This window comes from Pteronotus mesoamericanus, unplaced genomic scaffold, assembly GCF_021234165.1.
Source record: "Pteronotus mesoamericanus isolate MK-2021 breed Mesoamerican mustached bat unplaced genomic scaffold, CSHL_Meso_final scaffold_1186, whole genome shotgun sequence".
NCBI lineage: Eukaryota > Metazoa > Chordata > Mammalia > Chiroptera > Mormoopidae > Pteronotus > Pteronotus mesoamericanus.
The window spans coordinates 13,007,797-13,028,872 of NW_026555302.1; the positions used below are offsets into that span (position 1 = coordinate 13,007,797).

Sequence of the window (21,076 nt, forward strand, 5' to 3'; positions counted from 1 at the left end):
TAAAACTATCAGCAAAATGACAATGAGCAGCTCTCAGGTACAGAGCACCTACTAAGTGCTCGCCGACAGGTTGCAAGGGACTTGCCACGCACCGGTTTACTTAACTTCAGTCCTCTCCAAACCCCAGGCCGAGCGGCTGTCCCGGCTCAACAGGAGCGGAGGCGGGAGCCACGGTGTCCAGCAGCGCGGACAAGCCACACTGCCGGGCGCCAACAAGGCTGGGCTTCGGGTGCGGTGCTGCCGCTCTGAGGCAAGCTACCTCTCAGAGCACAAAAAGAAGTCTTTTTATTGTGAGGACACAGAAAAAAGGTTGATGATTAATTGTTAAAAATTAAAAATTCCCCTGTAGAAAAGAACTGATTAGAAAAATGGCCTAATGGGGGCTTCCAGTCAAGAGGGCAGAGTAGGTAAACACTGCCACCCCCTCTTGCGACAAGCTCAAAATTACAACTAAACTGGGAAAGAGCATCAGCAGGACTGGCCTAAAGCCTAGCTGAACTCGTCTCCTAGAAGGAAGGACCTAAAGAAGAGCCACGAGGAGGCTGGCAGGGGCAGCGATGCAACTGGCAGGTCCCACGCCCCCTCGTGGTGGTCAGTACCAGGAGGGACATCTCGGCTGTGAGGTCCCCCAAGAGGGGCGAGGGGTCCCAGCTCCACACCGGGCTCCCTATCCCAGGATGCCGACGCCTGAAAGAGGGGAACCCTGTGACACCCGGGTACAGACCAGAGGGAACTGTACCCGCGAGAGAAAGAGGCGGCTGGAGGCCAAGGCGCCCCCTTGAAGGGGCCACGCACAGGCTCACTCGCGCACGGACTCAGTAGGTCTGGAAACCGGGGCAGAGGCAGCAGCCCACCAGCAGGTGCTAGGGCCAGGGACTTTCTTACATCACATACGAAAATAAACTCAAAGGGGATTAATCACTTAAATATAAGACCTGAAACCATAAAACTCCTGTGAGCAAACACAGGCATTAATAAACTCTTTTGACATCATTCTAACCAGTATTTTACTGGATCTCCTTGGACAATGGAAACAAAAGGAAAAATAAACAAATGGGACTGTATTAAACTAAAAGTTTTTTGCACAACAAAAGAAACCATACACAACAAAATCAAGACAACCCACTGAGTAGGAGACAATATTTGCCAATGACACATCCAGTAAGCGGTTAATATCCAAATTATATAAGGAACTCATACAACAGAACGCCAACAATAAAATAAATAAACTAATTAAAAAATGGGCAGAGAACCTGAAGAGACATTTCTAATCCCAAGAGGCCAAGAGATGACCAACAGACACTTGAAAAGATGGTCAACCATACTAACCCTTGGGGAAATGCAAATTAAAACCGCAATGAGATACTACCTCGCACCCGTCAGAATGACCATCATCAATAAATCAGCAAACAAGTGTTGGCGACGACACGGAGTAAAAGGAAACCTTGTACACTGTTGGCGGAATTGTACGTTCATGCGCCTCCTATGGAAAACAGTATGGAGGTGCCTCAAAAAATTAAAAATAGAACTATGTGACCCAGCTATTCTGTAGCTGCGCATTCACCTATTGAAACCAAACACACAACCGCGAAAGGATGCCGCCGCCCTCTGTGCGCTGCAGCGTCGCTCACAGCAGCCGCGTCACGGGAGCAGCCCGGTGCCCGCAACACGTGCGCAGAGGAAGCCTCGGTGCGCACCCACATCGGAGGACAGCTCGGCCACGGGGTCCTGCTACCTGCGACAGCGCGGGCGGCTTAGAGCCCGCCGTGCTGGGTGAGATGAATCAGACAGAGGAAGACAAACGCCATGTGGCTTTACTTACACGTGGAATCTAAAAATCAAAGTAAACGAACCACCTACAAAGAAACAGACTCGCAGGTACCAAGGACACGCTGACGGCTGTCAGATGGGAGGGGTTGGTGGGACGGTTGAAATGGGAAGGAATTAAACACAAACTGGCACTTACAAAAGTAGTCACGGGCTGTAAAGTACAGCAGAGGGGATACAGTCAGCAACACTGTAATAACCGTGCCTGGCCTGGCGTCAGATGTGGGCCACGCTTACTGGGGCGATCCCTTCTTAAGTTACATAAATGTCAGATCGCTATGCTGCACCTTTGAAACTAGTATCATAGTCTATGTCAGCTATGCTTGGAAAAAAGTTTGTATTTTTTTAATAATGGCGTAATTGAGAGCAAGTCCACCTCCTACGTGCCAGGCAACCATCAGACGGGTAGCTACCCGTGCAGAGCCCTCAGCGCTGGGACCCTGCAGCCCAGGGGACGCGGTGAGAGCCGCCGGCAGGAGCCAGCGGCAGCGGCCACGGGCCCGAGGCAGGCGGCCCTGGAGCCACCGGCGCGCAGAGCCGCCAGAGTGCCAGCCTCCGACCGCACTCCGACCACGACCGACAGGCACCGGGGAGCCTACCTTTTCCTCAAAAACTAATTAATGTGCCCCACCTTTTTTTTTTAAATCACTAACATCTATTTCTCATGCGGTTTCTTTCACCCACTGCTGTAAGCACTCTCTGCCCATCCCCCCGAATAAAAATCACCTGCCTGGACCACCCAGCCATTCTAGTCACCGGCCCTCCGCCAGCACTGCCCTCCTGAAGACTCCCGAACATGCAGGCGTCCTTACACTTACCATGCAGTTTTAAAGATTTGAACATTTAAACTTTAAAAACCTAATTTAGGAATATGGTAGAAATAATTCATACACAGTATTTGAAGACAAATTGAATTATCTTCTGAAAATTGATTTGAGCTTACAGAAATCATTTTTTATGTTTACACGACGTAACTTTTTTAGATGACTGAACAAATAACAATAATGGTCACCACTTAAATAATAGCAGATGCTCAGTATTTAACAATTAACAATACTAAACCAAAAAAAATAAACAAATAACCTAAAAAAATAAATTCTTGACAACTCCAAAAGATTGCTCTTGGCAAGAATGATAAAAACATGATAATTCATAATTTATTCACATTCATACAAAAAAAATAAGCCTTACCTTAGTATAGTGCAGAAGAGAATTGGCAAAGAAACGACACAATTTGAGTGTTTTTTGAAATAATCTGTAATCAGCATTATCCTGTTTCAAAAACGGAAGAAGGCATAATAAATAAAAGAATATGAAATTAGCTTAATTTGTAAATGAGAGAACATTTTCTAAAAAGGTCTCTTAATAAACACTGAAGAGTGGAAACATTTTCCAAGAAAACACAATTCTACACTGAACTGTTAGGAGCAATACAAACACCACATGATGATAGAGGTACTTCAAAAAACTTAAACTCCATGTTACTGAAAATAAATCTTAATATACAATAGCAAAAAAGGTGAACCTTCTGGGCTGATCTAAAGGTGAAAGGAATTTAAATGCCTTATTGTTCTGTGCTATATGCAGATGAACAGAGGGTCAAGAGAGTCTTACAAACCAATAAAAGAATGACATATAAAATAGACAAAAGGCATAAGGCAGTTTACAGAAAATAACCAGTTGCTTCTATCTTGACATTTTCAAAAAGCAAGTGCAGGGCAGGCAGCCGGCCCCGCCGTGGGTCCTGAGCTCTGTGGGCAGAACGCAGCAGCCGCTGCCCCGCACAGGGGCTGGGGCATAGCCCAGGGGGGCCCTAACTCCGTGTTTCAGAAGACAGTGCCCCTGCTTCCTCCCTTTAAACGAAACAGGAATAATACTGATTAAGAACTAAATGCAGCAGGCAATAAAGCTCAGTGCGGGCAATAATTAGGAAAGCATGTTTATTTTCAGAATACAAATTTCTAAAAGCAATGTATAAACAAAAGTAGGAATTACAGAGGACGTTCAATTTGTACTAAAGAGCCTTCCAAATAAACGTCCCTATCTTCATAGAAAAACTAGGTCACGGGTGGACAAAAGACATGCTGATGGCAGGAGGGACAGAAAAGAGAAACAAGAGAGCGCGCTAAAAAGCCTACCATTTCGAAAGCACGCTCAAGACCTAACCGAGAATGAATGCCGCCTCACTCTTTCTGGCTGTTATGGACTGAACAACGCCCCCCAGGAACATGCTGAACCCCTAACCCTCGCACCTCAGAATGTGACTGTACATGGGAGTAGGGCCACGGCGGAGGCAAGGCGCTGAGGCGAGGCCATGCGGGAGCGGGATGCGCCCTGACCCGATCGACTGGTGTGAAGATGGTGTGAAGACACAGGAGACTCCACGCGTGACGAGGGAGGCAGAGGCCAGGGTTCCAGAGAACGCCCACCGCACCAGGAGCGGAGCCACGGGCACGGAGCACAGGCTCCCCTGGACGCTCAGAGAACAAGGCCCTGCTGACGCGCGTCAGACTGCGACCCCAGGGACTGGAGTGGATGTCTGTCACTTCACTTAAGCCCCCTCGTTTGTGGGCATCTGCTACAGCAGCCCGGTAAATAAATACAGGGAATGACAGACACTTAACCCTTCTATTAATAGCACATGACTAATTAAATCTAGTGGATTTAAAGATTTTTGAAAACAAGGTGAAAACCCTAGTACTTGGAAAACTTTGATTCCACAAATATCAACAGTGAACAGAAAAAGGGCGCTGCTGATCAGTATTTAAAGTAAAGAACAGAGAAACCATGCACCAGGGCAAAGCTCCACTTCCGCCAAGGGACAGCGAAGAGAGATGGACAAAGTTCAGTCCCAAATGTTCACAAATTAGGAAAAACCTGGAAGTCTGCTTGGAAGTTAGGAAAATTTACCACGTAAATTCTCGGATTTTCACCTGCAAACAGGTGGTAAGAGTTGAACTTGTACACCTGGTACAAACAGCCACCCTGGCCAGGTGCCCGCTGGACCTGCCCCTCCCTCCCTCGCGGCAGGGGCCTCTGCCCCGCCTCCCCCTCCCAGCACCGACTGGCTGGCGCTGTGGCGTCAGGGAAAGCGAGCGGGGGCTGGGGGGAGAGGGGGCTGGGGCCGGGGGCACAGAGTCAGAAGAGAGCGGAGGGCAAACGACCCCTGCCTGGCACGGTGCCCACCCTGCCGCCTCTCCTCTCGGCGAGGTCAGGGGAAGCCAGAAAGTGCAGGCAGTGGGGACGCCAGGAATACAAGGGGGAGAGAGAAGGGGTGTGAGGGGTGGACAAGAGAAAAAGAGAAGAGGGAGGGGCCAGTCCCTTCCCGAGCTGCCCCCTCGCCCCCTCAGCAGCCCCAGAACTGCCTTCCAAACCTCCGCCCTCAGCCGACACCTGCCTCCCCAGACCACCCCTGCCCCGTGGCCACCCCCGGCGGTCAGGACCGGGGGACCCTCCTTCCCCCGCCCTCTGGGCGCCCGGCGGGAGGACGCAGGCAGGAAGGTGTTCCCCGGGCGGCCTGCAGGTCTACAGCAGGGGGAGCGTGCTGCGGTTCCTCCAGGAAGAAACGTTTGCCCTAATTCCCATTGAAATATGTATCTGTCAGGTCTTGAGTACTATTAATCCTGTAATTTAGGGCTTTATGAGTTAAATAAAATTTAAAGGGCAAGTCTGAGAACAAAAGGCTCTATGTATAACACTGTCATAGGAAAATGAACAATTCTCAGAAAGCATATTAGAAATAAATTTTTAGAATACAATGGTTCATAAATGGGATGCCAATCCAACACTGTGTAACTCTCTGAAATCCAAATAAATGCAAGTTCACATGGATTTTAGAAGAGACACACACACACAGAGTTGTATCTTGCGGGACTGCAGGCTGCCCTGGGCCGGTGAAGAGAAGGCTGGGTGTGCAAATAAATACGGGGCTAACACATCAGACTTTGTCTCAGGGCAGAGAAGGAAAGACGGTGCGGAGGCCCTGACCGACCAGTCAGCACCCACGGAGGAGCGACAGGTGCTGCAAGGGGAGTGAGAGCAGCCAGGCGTCTAAGGCAACGTCCTGGGTGAAGAGGAACTATGGGCTGTAATTCCACCTCACAGACTGAAAACAGACAAAAACGCGACGATCCGAGGCACAGCGAGCAGTACAGCGACACACGCGACTCCGGAGCCCCAGAGTCGCCGGAGCGGACAGGCGCCGCGGAAGCGTGCGTACCTGAGCCCCTGCCGGGGCCACCTGCTCCGCGAGCTGCAGGCAGGCCTGGAAGGAGCAGAGTGTGTCCTCACACAGGCTGGCGATGATGTCTCTGTGCTTCAGCTGGCTCTTTACAACCGACTGGTGCTTAAGGCTCTGCCTAAGTGATGACAAAGCAAAGAGCAGTCACAAGTATCATGTCAGGTACCTTTGGGCCATGAAAATAGGATGCAGGAACGTGTAAAAACTCAGTGCACACACGAGACATGACACAGGATGCGATGCCCTTACCTATGAAGCAGCTACGGTACTTTTAAGTTACTGTTTTTTTAATTCTCTGCGTAAAACATGCTGGTCCCTTTGCCGGCCTGGGGAGTAGAGAGGGGAAGGGAGGCACCGCCTCCGGCCTGTCCGCACGGGCACGGGACCCACGCGGGGCACAGGGGGAGTGTGGCTGCGATCGATGTGAAGATGGAAAAGGCCAGCGTGCTACCACGGACGGACCTGATCCAGCTCATTCTTAGGGTGAGGACACCAAGGACGCTACCATGGAGATGCGGCACTTGAGCTGAGAACTCAAAGGCCCGCCGGCATTAGCAGGGTACACAGGACAAGGAGCCCCCTGGCAGAGGCAGAGGCTGTGACAAGGTTCCGGGACAGGAGGGCTCCGTACATTCCAGGAACTAAGGGCAGGGAGCGAGCAGCGGAGACTGGCTGCTGCAGAAGGCAGAGCCCCGAGAGGGTTGTTAGGTCGTCGCTCTTGGTAAACTGGGGTGGACCCGAAGCCGTTGAGTGACATTATCTGATTACAATTTTTAGAAGCTCCGTCTGAACGGCGAGTAGGAAGTGAATTGGAAGGGGCTGAGAATGGAAGACATTGGTGACGATGGCGGTGGGGGTGGGGACGATGGTGACGGCGACGGTGGGGACACTGGTGACGGCGACGGTGGGGGTGGGGACGATGGTGATGGTGACGGTGGGGACACTGGTGACGATGGCGGTGGGGACACTGGTGACGGCGACGGTGGGGACAATGGTGATGGTGACGGTGGGGGTGACGGTGGTGACAGTGGGGGGGATATCAGCGATGCTGGCGGGGGGCTGGCGGTGACACAGCTAATTTGTTGAGCATTCACTCCGCGCCACACCGCCTCCTAAGCGTTTCACTCGGATAAGCTCGCGCTGTGACCCCGCCACAGAAGCGCCCTGCTACCAGGCCTGGCCCCGGATGAGCGAGCCAAGTTCAGGGAGGTCTACCAAGGTGCCCAAGCGCTGAGGAGCGTGAGTTATTCCAGAAGAGACCCAAGCAGCACGCAGCACGGCCCGCGCTAACGCCCTGACCGCCGCGCTGTTACCTGTCGGCCACTGAATGAGCTCAGGACTAGAACACGGACCTTCAATGTTTTAGGCGTGTACATGAAATGGAGGTTCTTAACCATTTTCACATCTCAACTGCACCTCCTCCTGCACCCAAGAACCTGACGAGCACCGTGGATGCTCTCCCTAGAGACCCTGCATAATACTCCAGTTAAAGTCACTTCGTAAAAGAATTAAAGTTGAACAACTCAAAGGCTTATAAGGAAGGAATTACATTCGGCTCTAATTGTAATTATTAATGTATCTTAGCCTGGAAACAGGATCCATAATAGTCTCTTAAGCAGCAGCAGCGGCAGCCAAGTGATTCGAGGCCAGTTCAGAACCACAGTCCATGAGTTCCAACTCCCTAGCTACTAGGGAAAACTTCTGTTAATTCTGGAGGCAGCAGGGTGAAGTCCAGTCTGTTTTGGGACTACGTGCAGGGTTATCTAGGTCATCAGAGCAGGGTCAACGAAGGTTATATATGCCTACAGGGAGTGTTTAAAATGCGAACTAACACAAATAATTACAGTTTGAGATATGGAAAGTTACAAAAATTAGAAACAAAAAACTTACTTAATTATAAATTTCCAAGTATTGGCGTGAAATGCGTGGTCCATACTGGAAATAACAGAGCAGATATCCAACAATGAGTGAATAACTACAAAGAAAGATAACAGAATACTTAAAACATTCAAATATCATTCGTTTTGCCTATATTTAAAAGCGTCTACTGAACAATTTGACATTTGATAAAACAAGTAACACAGCTGGTAAAAATTATGTCAAAATAATTACTGAAAAAGTGGTACACTTTTAAGGTTTTTATAAACTATGGAAAATAAACTTCTGAAGTTTACACCTACCCTACGACCTAAATAAAACTACAATGTGAGTGGAATAAAGGTGTACCCTATTATAACTGAAATATTCTCTATGTAGAATTCTACTCTAGAATGATGAAAAGAACCTGAGGCAAGAAAATTTAACGAGGAAGAATTAGAACTAATTTGCGCAGTTCTCACTTAAGGCTTCCCCCGTCTGCGGCGGATTACTTATAAAAATGGCCACAGTAACTTCCCTCTGCCTCCGCGCTCTTGGGCAGAGCCCTTCCGCACAGACGCTGGGCTTAGCCAATGGTCTGCTTCGGTCCGCAGGACAGTGACAGCTGCAAGGCAGGCAGAGACTTGAAAGGCGGGGCTTGCCCTTTCTTGCTGCTCCTGGGAACCCTGAGGCCGCACGGGGGACAGAGCCCAGCCAGCCTGCAGGGTGATCGCTACGCACAGCCAGCTCAGTGCTTCTGCCCGCTCCGACGGCCCGGTGCAGGCGAGGTTGCTGACCACACCGTGGGCGAGCCACTGCGCCACGTGGAATGGAGACGGCTGTCCTGGCAGAGCCGGGCACAAGCCACTGACTCACGGACCCATGAGTCACTAAAATGGTGGCTGTTTTAATCCACTAGAGTTTGGGGTGGTTTGCTACAGAGAGAAAGGCACCCGATGCGCTGCCCCAAACCGACTTCCACTTCACAGTGAAGCAAGGCTGCTCCCTTCGCCCCTAAACTGCTCTCCAAACTCAGGGCCACGGCCCGCTGGTAAGGGCAGCCGATTCTTTAAAACTTAAATAGAATGCAACAGGGTCTATCACACGTAAGGTGGGTACTGTTTCATGTAGAGTTAATCAATGTGCACACACATATGGGCACACACGCACACACATCTGTAATTATATGTGTTCCGAGAGGGACCTGCAAACCGCCTCTCGTACTGCGAGCCGCGGCTGAAGACGCCCACAGCCCCCAGCCGCGCGCCTGGAGCTCTGCAGAGGGTGTGCGGTCCCAGGCTCTCGTTAACCACTGCCGGGGAAATCACCTACTGTGAACATCGTCTGAATATACAAAGCCAATGGTAAGGCATCAAACATCAATTTTAAGTCCTAAATTTAAAAGGTTAAGTGTTTACCCGGTAGGATTTACTTCTCACACGTAAGGTGTCCCGGGTCAGCAGACACAACGCTGGGTCAAACCGCTGATCCGCGCGACCTGCAGGCGGCGCCCGCACCTCTCCCCAACTCACCCACCACCATGTTCCCAGCGCCGCCGTCCCCACCGCCTGCAGGGGCCGCGTCGACCGCGTCCAGCAGTTCCATGAGCTGCTTTTGAAGAGAATAGGCCTCCTTGAAAAGAGCCTGGAGAAGGTCTGAGATGAGGTGCACACGCCCAGAATAGACAGACTCACTGTTCTGCTCCAACAAATGAGAGAAAAAAAAAAAAATCATAGAAAGCTCAAAAGCCAAATTCACTTTCACTCATACTATCAAAGACCACAAATTTTATGCTTTTCACTGAATCACATATTTGTACATGAAACAAAGGTTTAGTGAACATCTGTTAAGCACAGTGTCCTTCAAGAGAGGCAAGCTTGTACCAAACGAGGTGACTTCTGAGAGCGCGCGAGGACAGCACCGAAAGGGAGATGAGCGCCCTGGGCCAGGGGCGCGACCACACGGCCCCTACCACCAGAGGAGCAGCAGCCAACGAACAGCAACCTCAAAGCGGCCCGCGGCGTGAGCGCCTTCAAGCCGCCTCAGGGACGCAGAGGAGCCGCACAAGGCTGCAGAGCCCCTCGCAGGGACCTGGCCCTTACAGAGTTCATCCGTTTTACCGACATCGCGGCAGAGCTATTTCAGGGTCCCTGTGACGCAACACAAATTCTATCACTTCTTTCTTGGTAGAGAGGAAACAGGATAAAACAAACAGAAGGCAAAAGCCCACTTTTTATTACTTCTTTGTAACCATACTTAAAAATATTTACATACATGCTTTTAGTTCTGTGGCAAAGTCTATTCCAATAACACAGGCTACAATGTGTATTCTTACGTACACACCCTCTTTTACTCAGCCCCTTTGCCCTTGGGTTCCAGGGGTTCAGTGTGCGCCTGGACGACTCACTCACCTTGCAGTGCACAAAGGTGCTTCTGATCACGTGCAGGACCGAGGAAGGGAGGCTCTGAATGTTTTCTAGAACAACGGGCTCCTGTGTGGCACAGACGTGCTGAACACACCCTGTAAGAGCTCCTAAGACCTGCACCATTGTCTGAAAACAAGGAAAGAAAGTTCACTCAGAACATATTTTTTGTGCAACTAAAAACTGACAGGCTGGGTGCTAGAGATGGAGCAGTGAACAAAATGGACTCTCTGTTCAGTCTATCGGAACAACCAAGGAGCCACTTGGTTAAAGAGAAAGAAAAGTTGGAATCCTAACCCACATGTCAAAAAATACGGCTGTCTTTCTGCCCAGGTACTTTGAAATGACAGGTAGGGCCTGCTATCTCCATTACCTGTCATCCTTTATGAGTCTGGAAGTACGCTCAGCACCAAATTGTACAAGTTCGGAATTCCTGTTTCCGTATCCCTGCCTCTCATTCTACATATGTGATTCCAGCACGGGGCTGTTACATGAAGAATACAAGCCTCAATGATGTCAGTATAAAAACTCCCGTGCTCTTCGAGCTCCCTCTGTCTATCCTTTTCTGATACGTTGGACTTACTTGTAAAATGTTCCTTAGAGTGCTCTGGATTTCTAAATTTTGGCTTGACAGTTCTTTGGCTTGACTGGTTAACTCACACATCATATCATCAAATAATTTCACAGTCTGTAAATACAAAGCAGATTATAGTAGGAATAGAAATCACTAGAAAAGATATCTTTTAAAAAATTAGATGATTTTTATTTGTCTAGCTTGACAATTACACCTAATTTAGTTTAAAATATATACTGTTATATGTATAACATACAGGGTGGGGCAAAAGCAGGTTTACAGTTATGTGGAACAGCTTATTCTTGCATTAGTATTTGTTGATTACTGTACTATTTTCCATATGAACAGCTGTAGACCTACCCTGCCCCACCCTATCTACAGCGACTCTAGAGTATAATCTCTTTTTAAACAGACCTCAGACAGAAACAGACTTGTTTTCCATTTCTGCGGTTTGAATCTAATAACAGGAATTTAAAAAATCATTCAAAGTCCATTTTTTCGGTGACATCGCAAACCTAAGTGCCACCCCTCACACAAGAAAGGTGAGGGCCTTGCCCCGGCCCGGCGGCCCGGCTGCTCGGGGCATCATCCCGCACACAGAAAGGCTACGGCTTGGGAGGCGACCAACCAATGTTTCTCGCCCTTTCTCTCCCCTGCTCCTTCCTCTCACTCTAATAATCAATAAAAATATCCTTGGGTGAGGGTTAAAAGATGATGGTCTTAATCAATTCACACAGGCACCCAGTCACAAGCGTAATTTCTGCTCAGCTGGAGAATTTGTGCTCAATCTCCTACTCACTTGTGTTCTAACCAGTTGGCCTCTTCAACCAACTCCAAACCCAGTTCCTGGGACGAAGGCACAGTGTGCGACCTCAGACCTAAGTTTTTCACCTGTGAAAAGTGAGCCACCTTAAGACCTTACTACTAGGATCTTTCTAGACAATTTAAATGACGCGCACATCGCAGTAACAGGCGCACAGTGAGCCACCGCGGGTGATGAAAGAGGACCCTGCGTCTCCCACGCCTGCTGGTGCTCAGCACCCGGTTTCCACCTGAGGCTGCCACGCCTCTCCTGGTGGCCGCGCACGGGCTCTGAGCAGCTTTTCCAACAGAGGGTAATCAAGGGAATGGGAGTAAAAGGGATTCTGAGGAGCCTCTGCTTCAAAGCTGAGTTTCCAAGAAATCCATTCCAATAAGGCAAGAAGTTATTTTAAGTGCATGTTCCACTGTGGCACCAAAGTACCTTTGCTTCTCTCAATTAAAGAAAAAGACTGCTTTTCAGACAAAAAGTATATGTCTAAAAAGTAATACAGTCTGTAAATGTAATGCTTTCTCTTAGTTACTTGATTTTATCGGTATTCCAGCGTCTTTTATCCTAAGACTTCTTTAATAAACCTTGGGTCCACTTCTCCAGACAATGTCATTTAACAATTACTAATAAACTCTACAGGAAAGGCACAACAAAGGGACTTGCTAACTCTACCACCCAACCCAAATTTTCACTTAACAGCATTAAAATACAAGAGCCCTTAAAATTAACTACAAATAATTTAAATTCAGTTAGTAAAGGACCCACACTATCGGAAAACAATAGCTTTTAATCACCTAACTACTCTACCACCACCACATTCTCACACGAGATCCCTTTTCTACTACTTTGTGTGATAAATGTGATACATTAAAAAAAGAACCACAATTAAGAATGCTCTAAAGCAGGTGTTAGATTTTAAGAGCCTTTGTAACCTGCACATTATTAAGAAGATAACACTACTATACCTTTGGCAGCACTTGTGAAAAGAAAGTCTGTTCCAATGTCAGGTGGTTCATATGAGGTAAAAACAGTTCTACAGTGATTTTCAGAATTTCTACAAAGCAAAACAGTAACACACTTTGTAGGAATGTTAAGTCATGCCAGGCACCAAAGATCATTGCTCTTTGCAAATGTCAGAGTATATAAGCGCCAAAGACAGAAAGCATTGTGCAGTTTCAAAAGCTACCACCTATGCAGAGAAACTATTAATTAACTGAAATAATAGCAAAAAAAGGGGAAGTACGTCCAGTATTTGAGGGCCAGTTAATGGATATGGTTATCTTTATTGAATAGGATCTGTGATCAGTTAAAATGATTCTGAGTGATAATTTAAAACCATGAAAAAATGTTTATAGCACTTCAAAATTAAACAAAAAGGTCCAAAAATAGCACCCCAACTTTAACATATATTAAAATGTACATACAAGGAGTAACAGACAATCTGGCAGGAATGTACAGAAATGAGATGAGAATGTTCTACATTAAAATCTTAACCATTTCAGATCCATGGGTGTTTTATAGTCTTCTGCTTTTCTGTTTCAAATTTTCTATGAGTATGTATAGTTCATACTCAAGATAAAAAATAATTGTTTCTTATAAAAATTAAACTTCAACAGGCAACAGAGATTCAAAATTATAAACAAATATTCCATAACCATTCTAACTAAAATAAATGTAACCTCTGCAGTCTAGTCTTTGTTCTCTGCCTCCTGGCCAAGTCAGTCACGCCAAGTTAAGAGCGCTGAAGACAGGTCAAGATGACAAAGTCAATTTTCTCCCAATGACAAATGCGTCCTCACCAACATAACCAGCTTTCTGCAACCTTGGCACTATTTCCTAAATGCTGCTTCTCACGAGAGCGGCTGGGAGCAGCAGGCATTTCACACAGGCTTAACCGCGGTTTAGCAGCTGCCATTTAAAAATCACACTGTGCTTACACACGCATTATTAAACAGAGCACATCGCTACTCCTGAAAACAGAATTTAAAACTAAGTACTGTATTGTAATTAGGAGTTTGGGCATTTTAAGCAACTGAAGGTTATAGAAGCTGTACCACCAAAGGAAAAGATTCAATTTCAAGGGAATACAAAACTGTACTGAGGTAAGTATGACTCAGATCATAACATCACAATAAATCATACAATTAAGATACTTACGAATATGCTCAGTCCAACTGTCGGAATGTTGATACATGGAGTAAGATAATTAAGGAAAACCATAGTAATAGGAGGCTCAGTACTGACAATAAATTTAAGGGGGCCATTCTTGAGGTGTAAGCCATGATCCACAGGAGACTGAAATCGGACTCCAATTATCGGTGTGATTTTGCTGCTATAAAGTTAATGCTATCAGGTAAACAAACAGTATTACGAAAATACTTTACAGAAATATTTTCAAAATTGCCTTTTCGAGCTATGTGTAGCCGTAAAATATTGCTGACAGATGACAAACAGTGTGCTACAGTAAACCACGGACTTCTGGTTCCTAACGCAGGAAAGCAATTTCTCCCTGCTTCGCATTTGTACAGTACTTTATTTGTATCTGTCTTAAGTCACTCATCACTTTCTTCTTTTCATATTATTTGCATACCTTTCTTACCGACCTTATCAGACTGCAATGCTTCTGCACACAGCAGGAGCTTACAAAAAATGTCATAGTAAATTATCCTAACAGTAATCACATTATAAAACACATACTTATATACCATCAAGAATTGCTAGAAATGTTACAATGTAAAAACCATTAAAGAATGTGTCAACAAGAAAAATGAATATGCCATAACCCCATCACACTAATAAAAATAAATTTTTTTTTTTTTTAAATTCTCACCCTAGGAAATGTTCACTAATCTTAAAGAAACATCAGTTGGTTGCCTCCTGTATGCGCCAACCTGGGATCAAACCCACAGCCCAGGTCACGTGCCCTGACCAGGGACTGAACCTACCACCTTCTGGTACATGGGATGATGCTCCAACCGAGCCACCTGGCCAGGGCCGGTTTTCTTCTGCACTCTGAATGTTGCACATTTCCTATAATGAGTATAATGAGTATATTTTTGCAGCAGCATTCAAAATGAGCTACAGTCGTTAATCTTGAGTCTGGCAGGACATAATTTGCCTTAAGGGAAAATTTCAGCAAAGGTCAAAAAAATTCTAGTCTCTTTAAAAATTAAGCGTAATTATGATTATGAAGACATGCAGGCAAAAACTGGGAAGTAACATGTAAAATGCAAAACATGAAAATAATTGTGTCAGCGATGCAACAGTGGATTTATTGCAAACTTTAATTTGTTGAAAATATCTAGTGAGACTTCCAGGCATTTAAAAAGCACAGTACTTTTAGCCCTTTACTCAGCGCTTAGTGCGTACCAGGCCCTGCCGCAGGTGCCAGGATGCACGGGGAAAACACAGCTCCTGTCTTTAGGAACCTGTGTGGTGGGGGAAGGTGGAAAGTTAACGAGATGATTTCTGTTAATGACAAAGTCCTCTTTAGAAAACCCCACAGGACAAAGTGACCGAAGTGTTGCAGACTGGGTTTGGGGGAACCACCTAAAACTGAGGGCTCTGAAAAGAGCCACATGGGGTGACAGCAGGTCAAGACGTACACCGGCTGCGCCAACAGCTGGGGAACCAACCAGCCTGCGCCTGTGATCAGAGGCTCCCCAGCCTCAGCTGCCTGTGGGCGGAGCAGAACACAACCAGCGAGGCAGGAAAGGGGCAGGGCTGGATTTTCATTCTGATACACTGCAAAGCACTGGAGGGGCGGGAGAATTTAAAAAGGACATGACACGCAGTCTTTCACTCTGAACTACTTCTCGAGAATCGATTACCAGGGGGGAGTCAAAAAATAACCCTGGAATTTATTAAAAATTGCATATTTATTTTTACATGTTTAAACTTCGGTCACCTTCAAAGTACTCTCCATCTGACGCAATACACCTATCAAGATGTTTTTTTCCACGGCTCAAAACAGTTTTGAACCCGTTGATTCTGACGCCTTTTGGTGCTTCTGCCATTTTTTGTTTCACCTCTCCCACGTCCGCAAAAGTTTCCCTTGGAGGAGTTTTTTTATTCAGTCACTCAAAGCAAGGTTGGGAGAATAGGGAGGGCGGGGCAGAGGTGATGCCATTTTTAGTCAAAAACTGCTAAACACTCAGCTGGCTGTGGGCAGGTGTGCTTGTAAATCACCCATCATCCAATGGGCAAACACAGAGTCTTCAAAAAAAAAAAAAAAACCTCCCCCCGCCCCCACTCCCAGCGGAGCAGAGGCAGCCTCTCACACCATCAGGTGCGTAGCTGGGGTCCTAGAACACTCACCTAGTGGGGGAAGTACTACAAGGGGCTCCCCCTCCAGAAGATAATTCGGACGAATTTTATTTGGGGCCCCTCTCTGTATAAGACATGAAACTCCAGGGTTTGGAACAGTGGTAGCAACTGGGGATGGAGATAAGTGATGGATTCAAGATACGGTTTGAAATCAGAGACAGCAGACACTTGCTGATTGATGTGAGGATTCACAATGTGTGAAACCATTTACCCTAAGTCCTCACTTAACCTTGTCCATAGGTTCTAAGACTTAGAGCAACACGATGTGTAACAAAACCAATTTTTCCAAAGCCTTACTGACATAAACAAGAGTTAGGTTCCTACTTTATAAAGAAACGACTTTAAACAAAATTACATAATTGGAAGACCTGCTCTTTTTCAAGGAAGAAAACTGCGGGAAGAACAGGTTTGAGTCCTTCTCAGTGTTAAATGTGAGGTGCAAAACCTGGTGGGAATGCTGACTTTCAATTTCTGAAGCCCCCCTATAAGCTGGAGGGGAAGAGGAAGAACCATGTTCCTCACTTTCGTTACTCCAAAGCCTGCCACGCCGCCTGACCCACACATGTTAGGGACCCAGGAAATGTGTTTCAGGTGGACAGTTATTTTGTTTCCCAAGTCAAAATGCTTGAGAATGGCGGCTCCACGTCTGCTCCACTAACAAAGGAAGGGCTTTCCTACCCAGCAGGACTGCTCTATGGCGAATGACACATATGGGGCGGTCACATTTGTATTTGGCTTCAACTGTAAAAATTATTTGTGCAGTGCTGACAGTCTCTCAAGTGAAGGCCATTTTTTCTTTCGTTGAAGGTGAGCGCAAAGGCATAAAAAAAAAATTACCTCTTCACATGAAAGGCTAGGGCTCCAGGCACATTTACAATCGCAAAGGCACGAAACTACTAAAGAATGGTCTGCACCTGGACAGCTGAGGCATCGGCCACTCAACCCCAGCAGATGGAACCAATAAAAAAGTCAGCAACTCCTAATCAGCAATTTAAAAAGAGAGAGAGAGATGGGAGAAGGGAAGGACACTTTAAGGTCGTTTACACACCTGGCACCGCGGCAGAACTCTGTCTACAATCCTCACGATACGGGAGAAGGCATTACTCACATCCACCACCCACCTTAGAGGTAAGAGCTAAGAGCGTCTCTCCACCCCGCCCAGCTTAAGCTCCGGGTTCGCTTTACTGCTTGGGTTCGAGTCCTTGCCTCCTCGGCTCTCCTGTGCAGAAGTATGTATACTTAATTGCATATGACAAGTATAGAACAACTCCAAGGCAGAAGAACGGGCGAGAACGCCACTTCCCCTGCCGCAATCATGGAGGAGGGCGCCCGTGCGAGCCCTTGCAATCCCAACACCGGGCACGGTCCCCGCTCGCCCCCCGTCCCCTCGCCGCTCCACCTCGCTCGCCAACAAAGAGCCGAGAGGGCTCAGGCCGCGGAAGACAGCACGTCCCGGCGGCGGGTGTGACCGGGCCCAGGAGAGAAGCGCGACACCGGCCGCACGCCCCTCTCCAGGGGCCAGCGACAGCCAAGGATATGACGAGCCGAGGCAGGACAGTCGGCAGTTCCCGGCGGCACAGGTCCTCCGGCCAGCTACTCAATTCCTCCAGGGGAACTGCGCTCGTCGCGACGGCGCGCTCCTGCGACATGCTTTCGCCCGGGAGCCAGCTTCAAAACAGTCCCGCCACCGCCACGACCGGAAACGCCGCCGTCCCGGCGGGCCTTGCGAGCTCTACGCCGGCGCCAGAACCATAGAGAGGGAGCGGGCTGCGTTCCTTGCTGGGCCTGGGCCGCGCGCGGTTGTGGGAAAAAGCGGGCTTATCTGGCCCGCGGAGGACTCGACTCGCTGGTGCGGGCTCTCAGTCCCGAGCGTCCGGCCCGAAGTCGGCTTTCTCTACGCCGGGAGCGGGAAGCTGGCTGGGCTGCGTGCGTCCCCAGGTCTGGATCGCTGTCAACGTTACATCGAGGCGCATTAGGGAGGTGAGGGCCGGACGTCCCCAGTTCCCACCCTCGATACCAAGGGGCTTTGAGGTTGCACATCTCGGGTGGGGTGTGCCCGAGACCTGCGGCGGGTACAAAGGGCACGTTCCTACCCACTTAGCCATGTGGCCCTGCCTTGTACCTCTTGTGTAATGGGAATACAGACCCCACCTGCCAGAACTGTGCGATTCGAAGCAGATTTAGCTCCGCAGATACAGAGAAGAATCTCGGTACAGTTGCTTCCACTTTCACGGGTGTCTCCAAACGTTCAGTACCCTTATTTTGTGTTTGTTCTGCCACCAAACCGACCCTTACTGATTACTCCAGAAGCACGCCAGTCCCATCCACTTGGGGCTGCTAGTCTCCTCGAAATGTCGTGAGGTCAGTTGGGGGAACTTGCACCAAAGCAGACCCGTGTGAGTTTTTACAGGGCTACCCACTTACCAAGATTAACTTGGATCCGTCTTGAATCAGGAACAGATTGAAGCGGTGCGGCGCCTTAGCAGCTCCTGTGTTTGGGCAGGACCGTGGTGGGTGACAGACACCAAGGAGCCACGCTTGTCATTTCCTGCCCCCAAATTTTGGACTTTACATTTTTATTTCTAGTTGTTGCTGCTGTCGTTCTTTCACTTGGTTTTACTCTTCATCTCTTCTCCAGCTTTCCGCCCCTGAGGGTGGGTGTGCTTCCATGTCTGCATGTCTCCGTCGCAACTTCTGCAGAAAAAGCTGCTGGATGGAGGGCCGGGGTTACCGGTTAATGTTAGGAGGGCATGCGTCATTTTGCTTTTCAATAACAATTTTATTTCTTCTCCAGAGTTCAACTGAAAGAAAAGCAAAGACCTCTAAGAAGTCATTCAGAAACATCTTTAAATATTTGTAACTGTGTATAAGCAGCTAAAGAGATATTGACCCAAACGAAGCTGCTTGAATAAGGGAGACAGGTTTGTTATGTTCCTGTCATCAGTCCTATTCAGAAGCTGAGGAGACTTCCTTCGAAGTGGAGGATTGTGTGAGGATGACCTTTCAATTTAATTTCACTATAGAGGACCACCTGGAAGATGAATCAACACCCCTTGGAGATGGAGCTTTGACCCCGAATTCCTCAAAAGAGTCTTCAGAAAGTCAAAATGGTAAACACGGGGACACAGGCTGTTCTAGAGAACAGTGTGACCTCCCTGCGGACCCCTTGTGGGCACGGGAGCCGGAGGGAAATGCAGCTCACCCTCAGGACACAGACAGCTCCGTCAATGCAACCAGCCGGTCAGGTAACTTGGAGCCTCATGGAAAACAGCCCGGCTTGAGACCTGCGAAAGAGCATGCTGTGCCTAAGGATGTAAAGGAAGTGATGGAAAATAAAGTCCTAGAAACGTTACCAGGCCTTCAGCAGGTTAACATGCAGGTTGTGAAAACCATCTTGTTGAAAGAGAACTTTCCCGGGGAAAACATAGTTTCAAAAAGCTTTTCCTCTCACTCTGATCTGATTACAGGTGTTTACGAAGGAGGCTTAAAAATCTGGGAATGTACCTTTGACCTCCTGGCTTATTTCACAAAGGCCCCAGTGAAATTTGCTGGGAAAAAAGTGTTGGATCTTGGCTGTGGATCGGGGCTGCTGGGTATAACTGCACTCAAGGGAGGGGCCAAAGAAGTCCATTTTCAAGATTATAACAGTATGGTGATTGATGAAGTAACCTTACCTAACGTAGCCGCTAACTCCACTCTGGAGGATGAGGCATATGATGGAGACGAACCAGATTTGAAAAGATGCAGGAAATCAAAAGTAGCACAAGAACTGTGTAAATGCCGGTTCTTTTCTGGAGAGTGGTCTGAGTTTTGTAAGCTTGTACTAACCAGTGAAAAAGTCTTTGAAAAATATGATCTCATTCTCACCTCAGAAACCATTTACAACCCAGATTATTATGATTCTTTGCACCAAACATTCCTTAGGCTGTTAGATAAAAATGGGCAGGTGCTTTTGGCGAGCAAAGCACATTATTTTGGTGTAGGTGGAGGTATCCACCTCTTTCAGAAGTTTGTAGAAGAAAGGAATGTATTTGAGACTAGAACACTTGAAATAATTGATGAAGGACTAAAAAGATTCCTCATTGGAATGACTTTTAAGTACCCTAGTTAACATCATCCACAGAGTGACATGAACCGAGTGGAATAAACAGAATAACTGAAAACTTGTTTTGAGTGTTTAATATTTCTGCTTTGCTATTTTTTTCCCTGAAATTAGGATTCAATGAAATATACTTGCGGGATGTCTGTTAACTAGGTACTTTGTATAGCATCCTGCTTAATATGCATACGCTTACGAGGTATAGTTCATCCTCATTTTAATAATGATCGCCATTCATTCAGGACTTACTTCATGCAGGGCAGAGGAGCTGTGCACATACTAACACTTCGTAACAGCCCTGCATTCGGTTCCGGTTCAGGTGATGGTTGGGTTATAGCTAATGTCTCCATTTTACAGGTAAAGGGTTATAGCACACCCCACGCCAACCGTTAGGAACTCAGTTATTCCAAGGGGCACACGTGTGTTATGAGGATGAGCTTCGGAGGCCAATGCCTTGGGCTAGAATTCAGTTTCCCCATCTGTAAGGCAGGGTTTATAGTAATAGCAGCTCCCTGAGTTCTTTTAAATAATAATAGTTAATGTCAAGCATTTATCATGGTTCCTTCCACACGGTCCCTATATATAAAGGGAAATTATTATTTCCAAGAACTCTCATAATAGTCATCCTGTTTTCTCGATCAAATAGGAAGCCTTGACCACTTCTCTTAAAAATTAGGTGTGGCCTGGCCAGTGTGGCTCAGTCGGCCGGGTGTTGCCCCATCCGCCGAAAGTCGTGGGCTGGATTCCCAGTCGGGGCGCATGCCTGGGTTGCAGTTTTGATCCTCAGTCAGGGCGCATGTGGGAGGCTACTAGATCGATGCTTTTCTCCCTCTCTCCCTGCCTTCCCCCTTCCCTAAAATCAATAGGCATGTAATCGGGTGAGGATAAAAAAATATATATAGGTTTGTGCCTTCCCCGT

At 47.5% G+C, this 21,076-nt stretch overlaps 2 protein-coding genes across 2 annotated transcripts in view; one reads left to right on the forward strand and one right to left on the reverse strand.

Moving 5' to 3' along the window:
* The window catches only part of FIRRM (FIGNL1 interacting regulator of recombination and mitosis), a 33,945-nt gene extending 16,183 nt beyond the window's left edge, over positions 1-17,762 (reverse strand). Inside the window, exons 1-9 of the mRNA XM_054587794.1 lie at positions 17,597-17,762; positions 13,890-13,929; positions 12,698-12,786; positions 10,931-11,035; positions 10,336-10,476; positions 9,457-9,622; positions 7,958-8,042; positions 6,047-6,185; positions 3,019-3,099 (exon numbers count right to left, since the gene is read on the reverse strand). Of these exons, the coding sequence (XP_054443769.1) occupies positions 3,019-3,099; positions 6,047-6,185; positions 7,958-8,042; positions 9,457-9,622; positions 10,336-10,476; positions 10,931-11,035; positions 12,698-12,786; positions 13,890-13,929; positions 17,597-17,707 (957 nt within the window). The 5' untranslated portion in view covers positions 17,708-17,762. The remainder of the gene's footprint in view (positions 1-3,018; positions 3,100-6,046; positions 6,186-7,957; positions 8,043-9,456; positions 9,623-10,335; positions 10,477-10,930; positions 11,036-12,697; positions 12,787-13,889; positions 13,930-17,596) is intronic.
* Positions 17,763-17,836: 74 nt separating this feature from the next.
* Positions 17,837-20,169, forward strand: METTL18 (methyltransferase 18, RPL3 N3(tau)-histidine). Its single transcript, XM_054587796.1, has 2 exons — positions 17,837-18,038; positions 18,853-20,169. The coding sequence occupies exon 2, from the start codon at positions 19,054-19,056 to the stop codon at positions 20,167-20,169; it is 1,116 nt and encodes a 371-aa protein (XP_054443771.1). The 5' UTR covers positions 17,837-18,038; positions 18,853-19,053.
* Positions 20,170-21,076: the final 907 nt, after the last annotated feature.

What these genes read in the sequence shown, in the direction of transcription:
- METTL18 (XM_054587796.1), top strand. Translation starts at nt 19,054, where the DNA reads ATGACCTTTCAATTTAATTTCACTATAGAGGACCACCTGGAAGATGAA.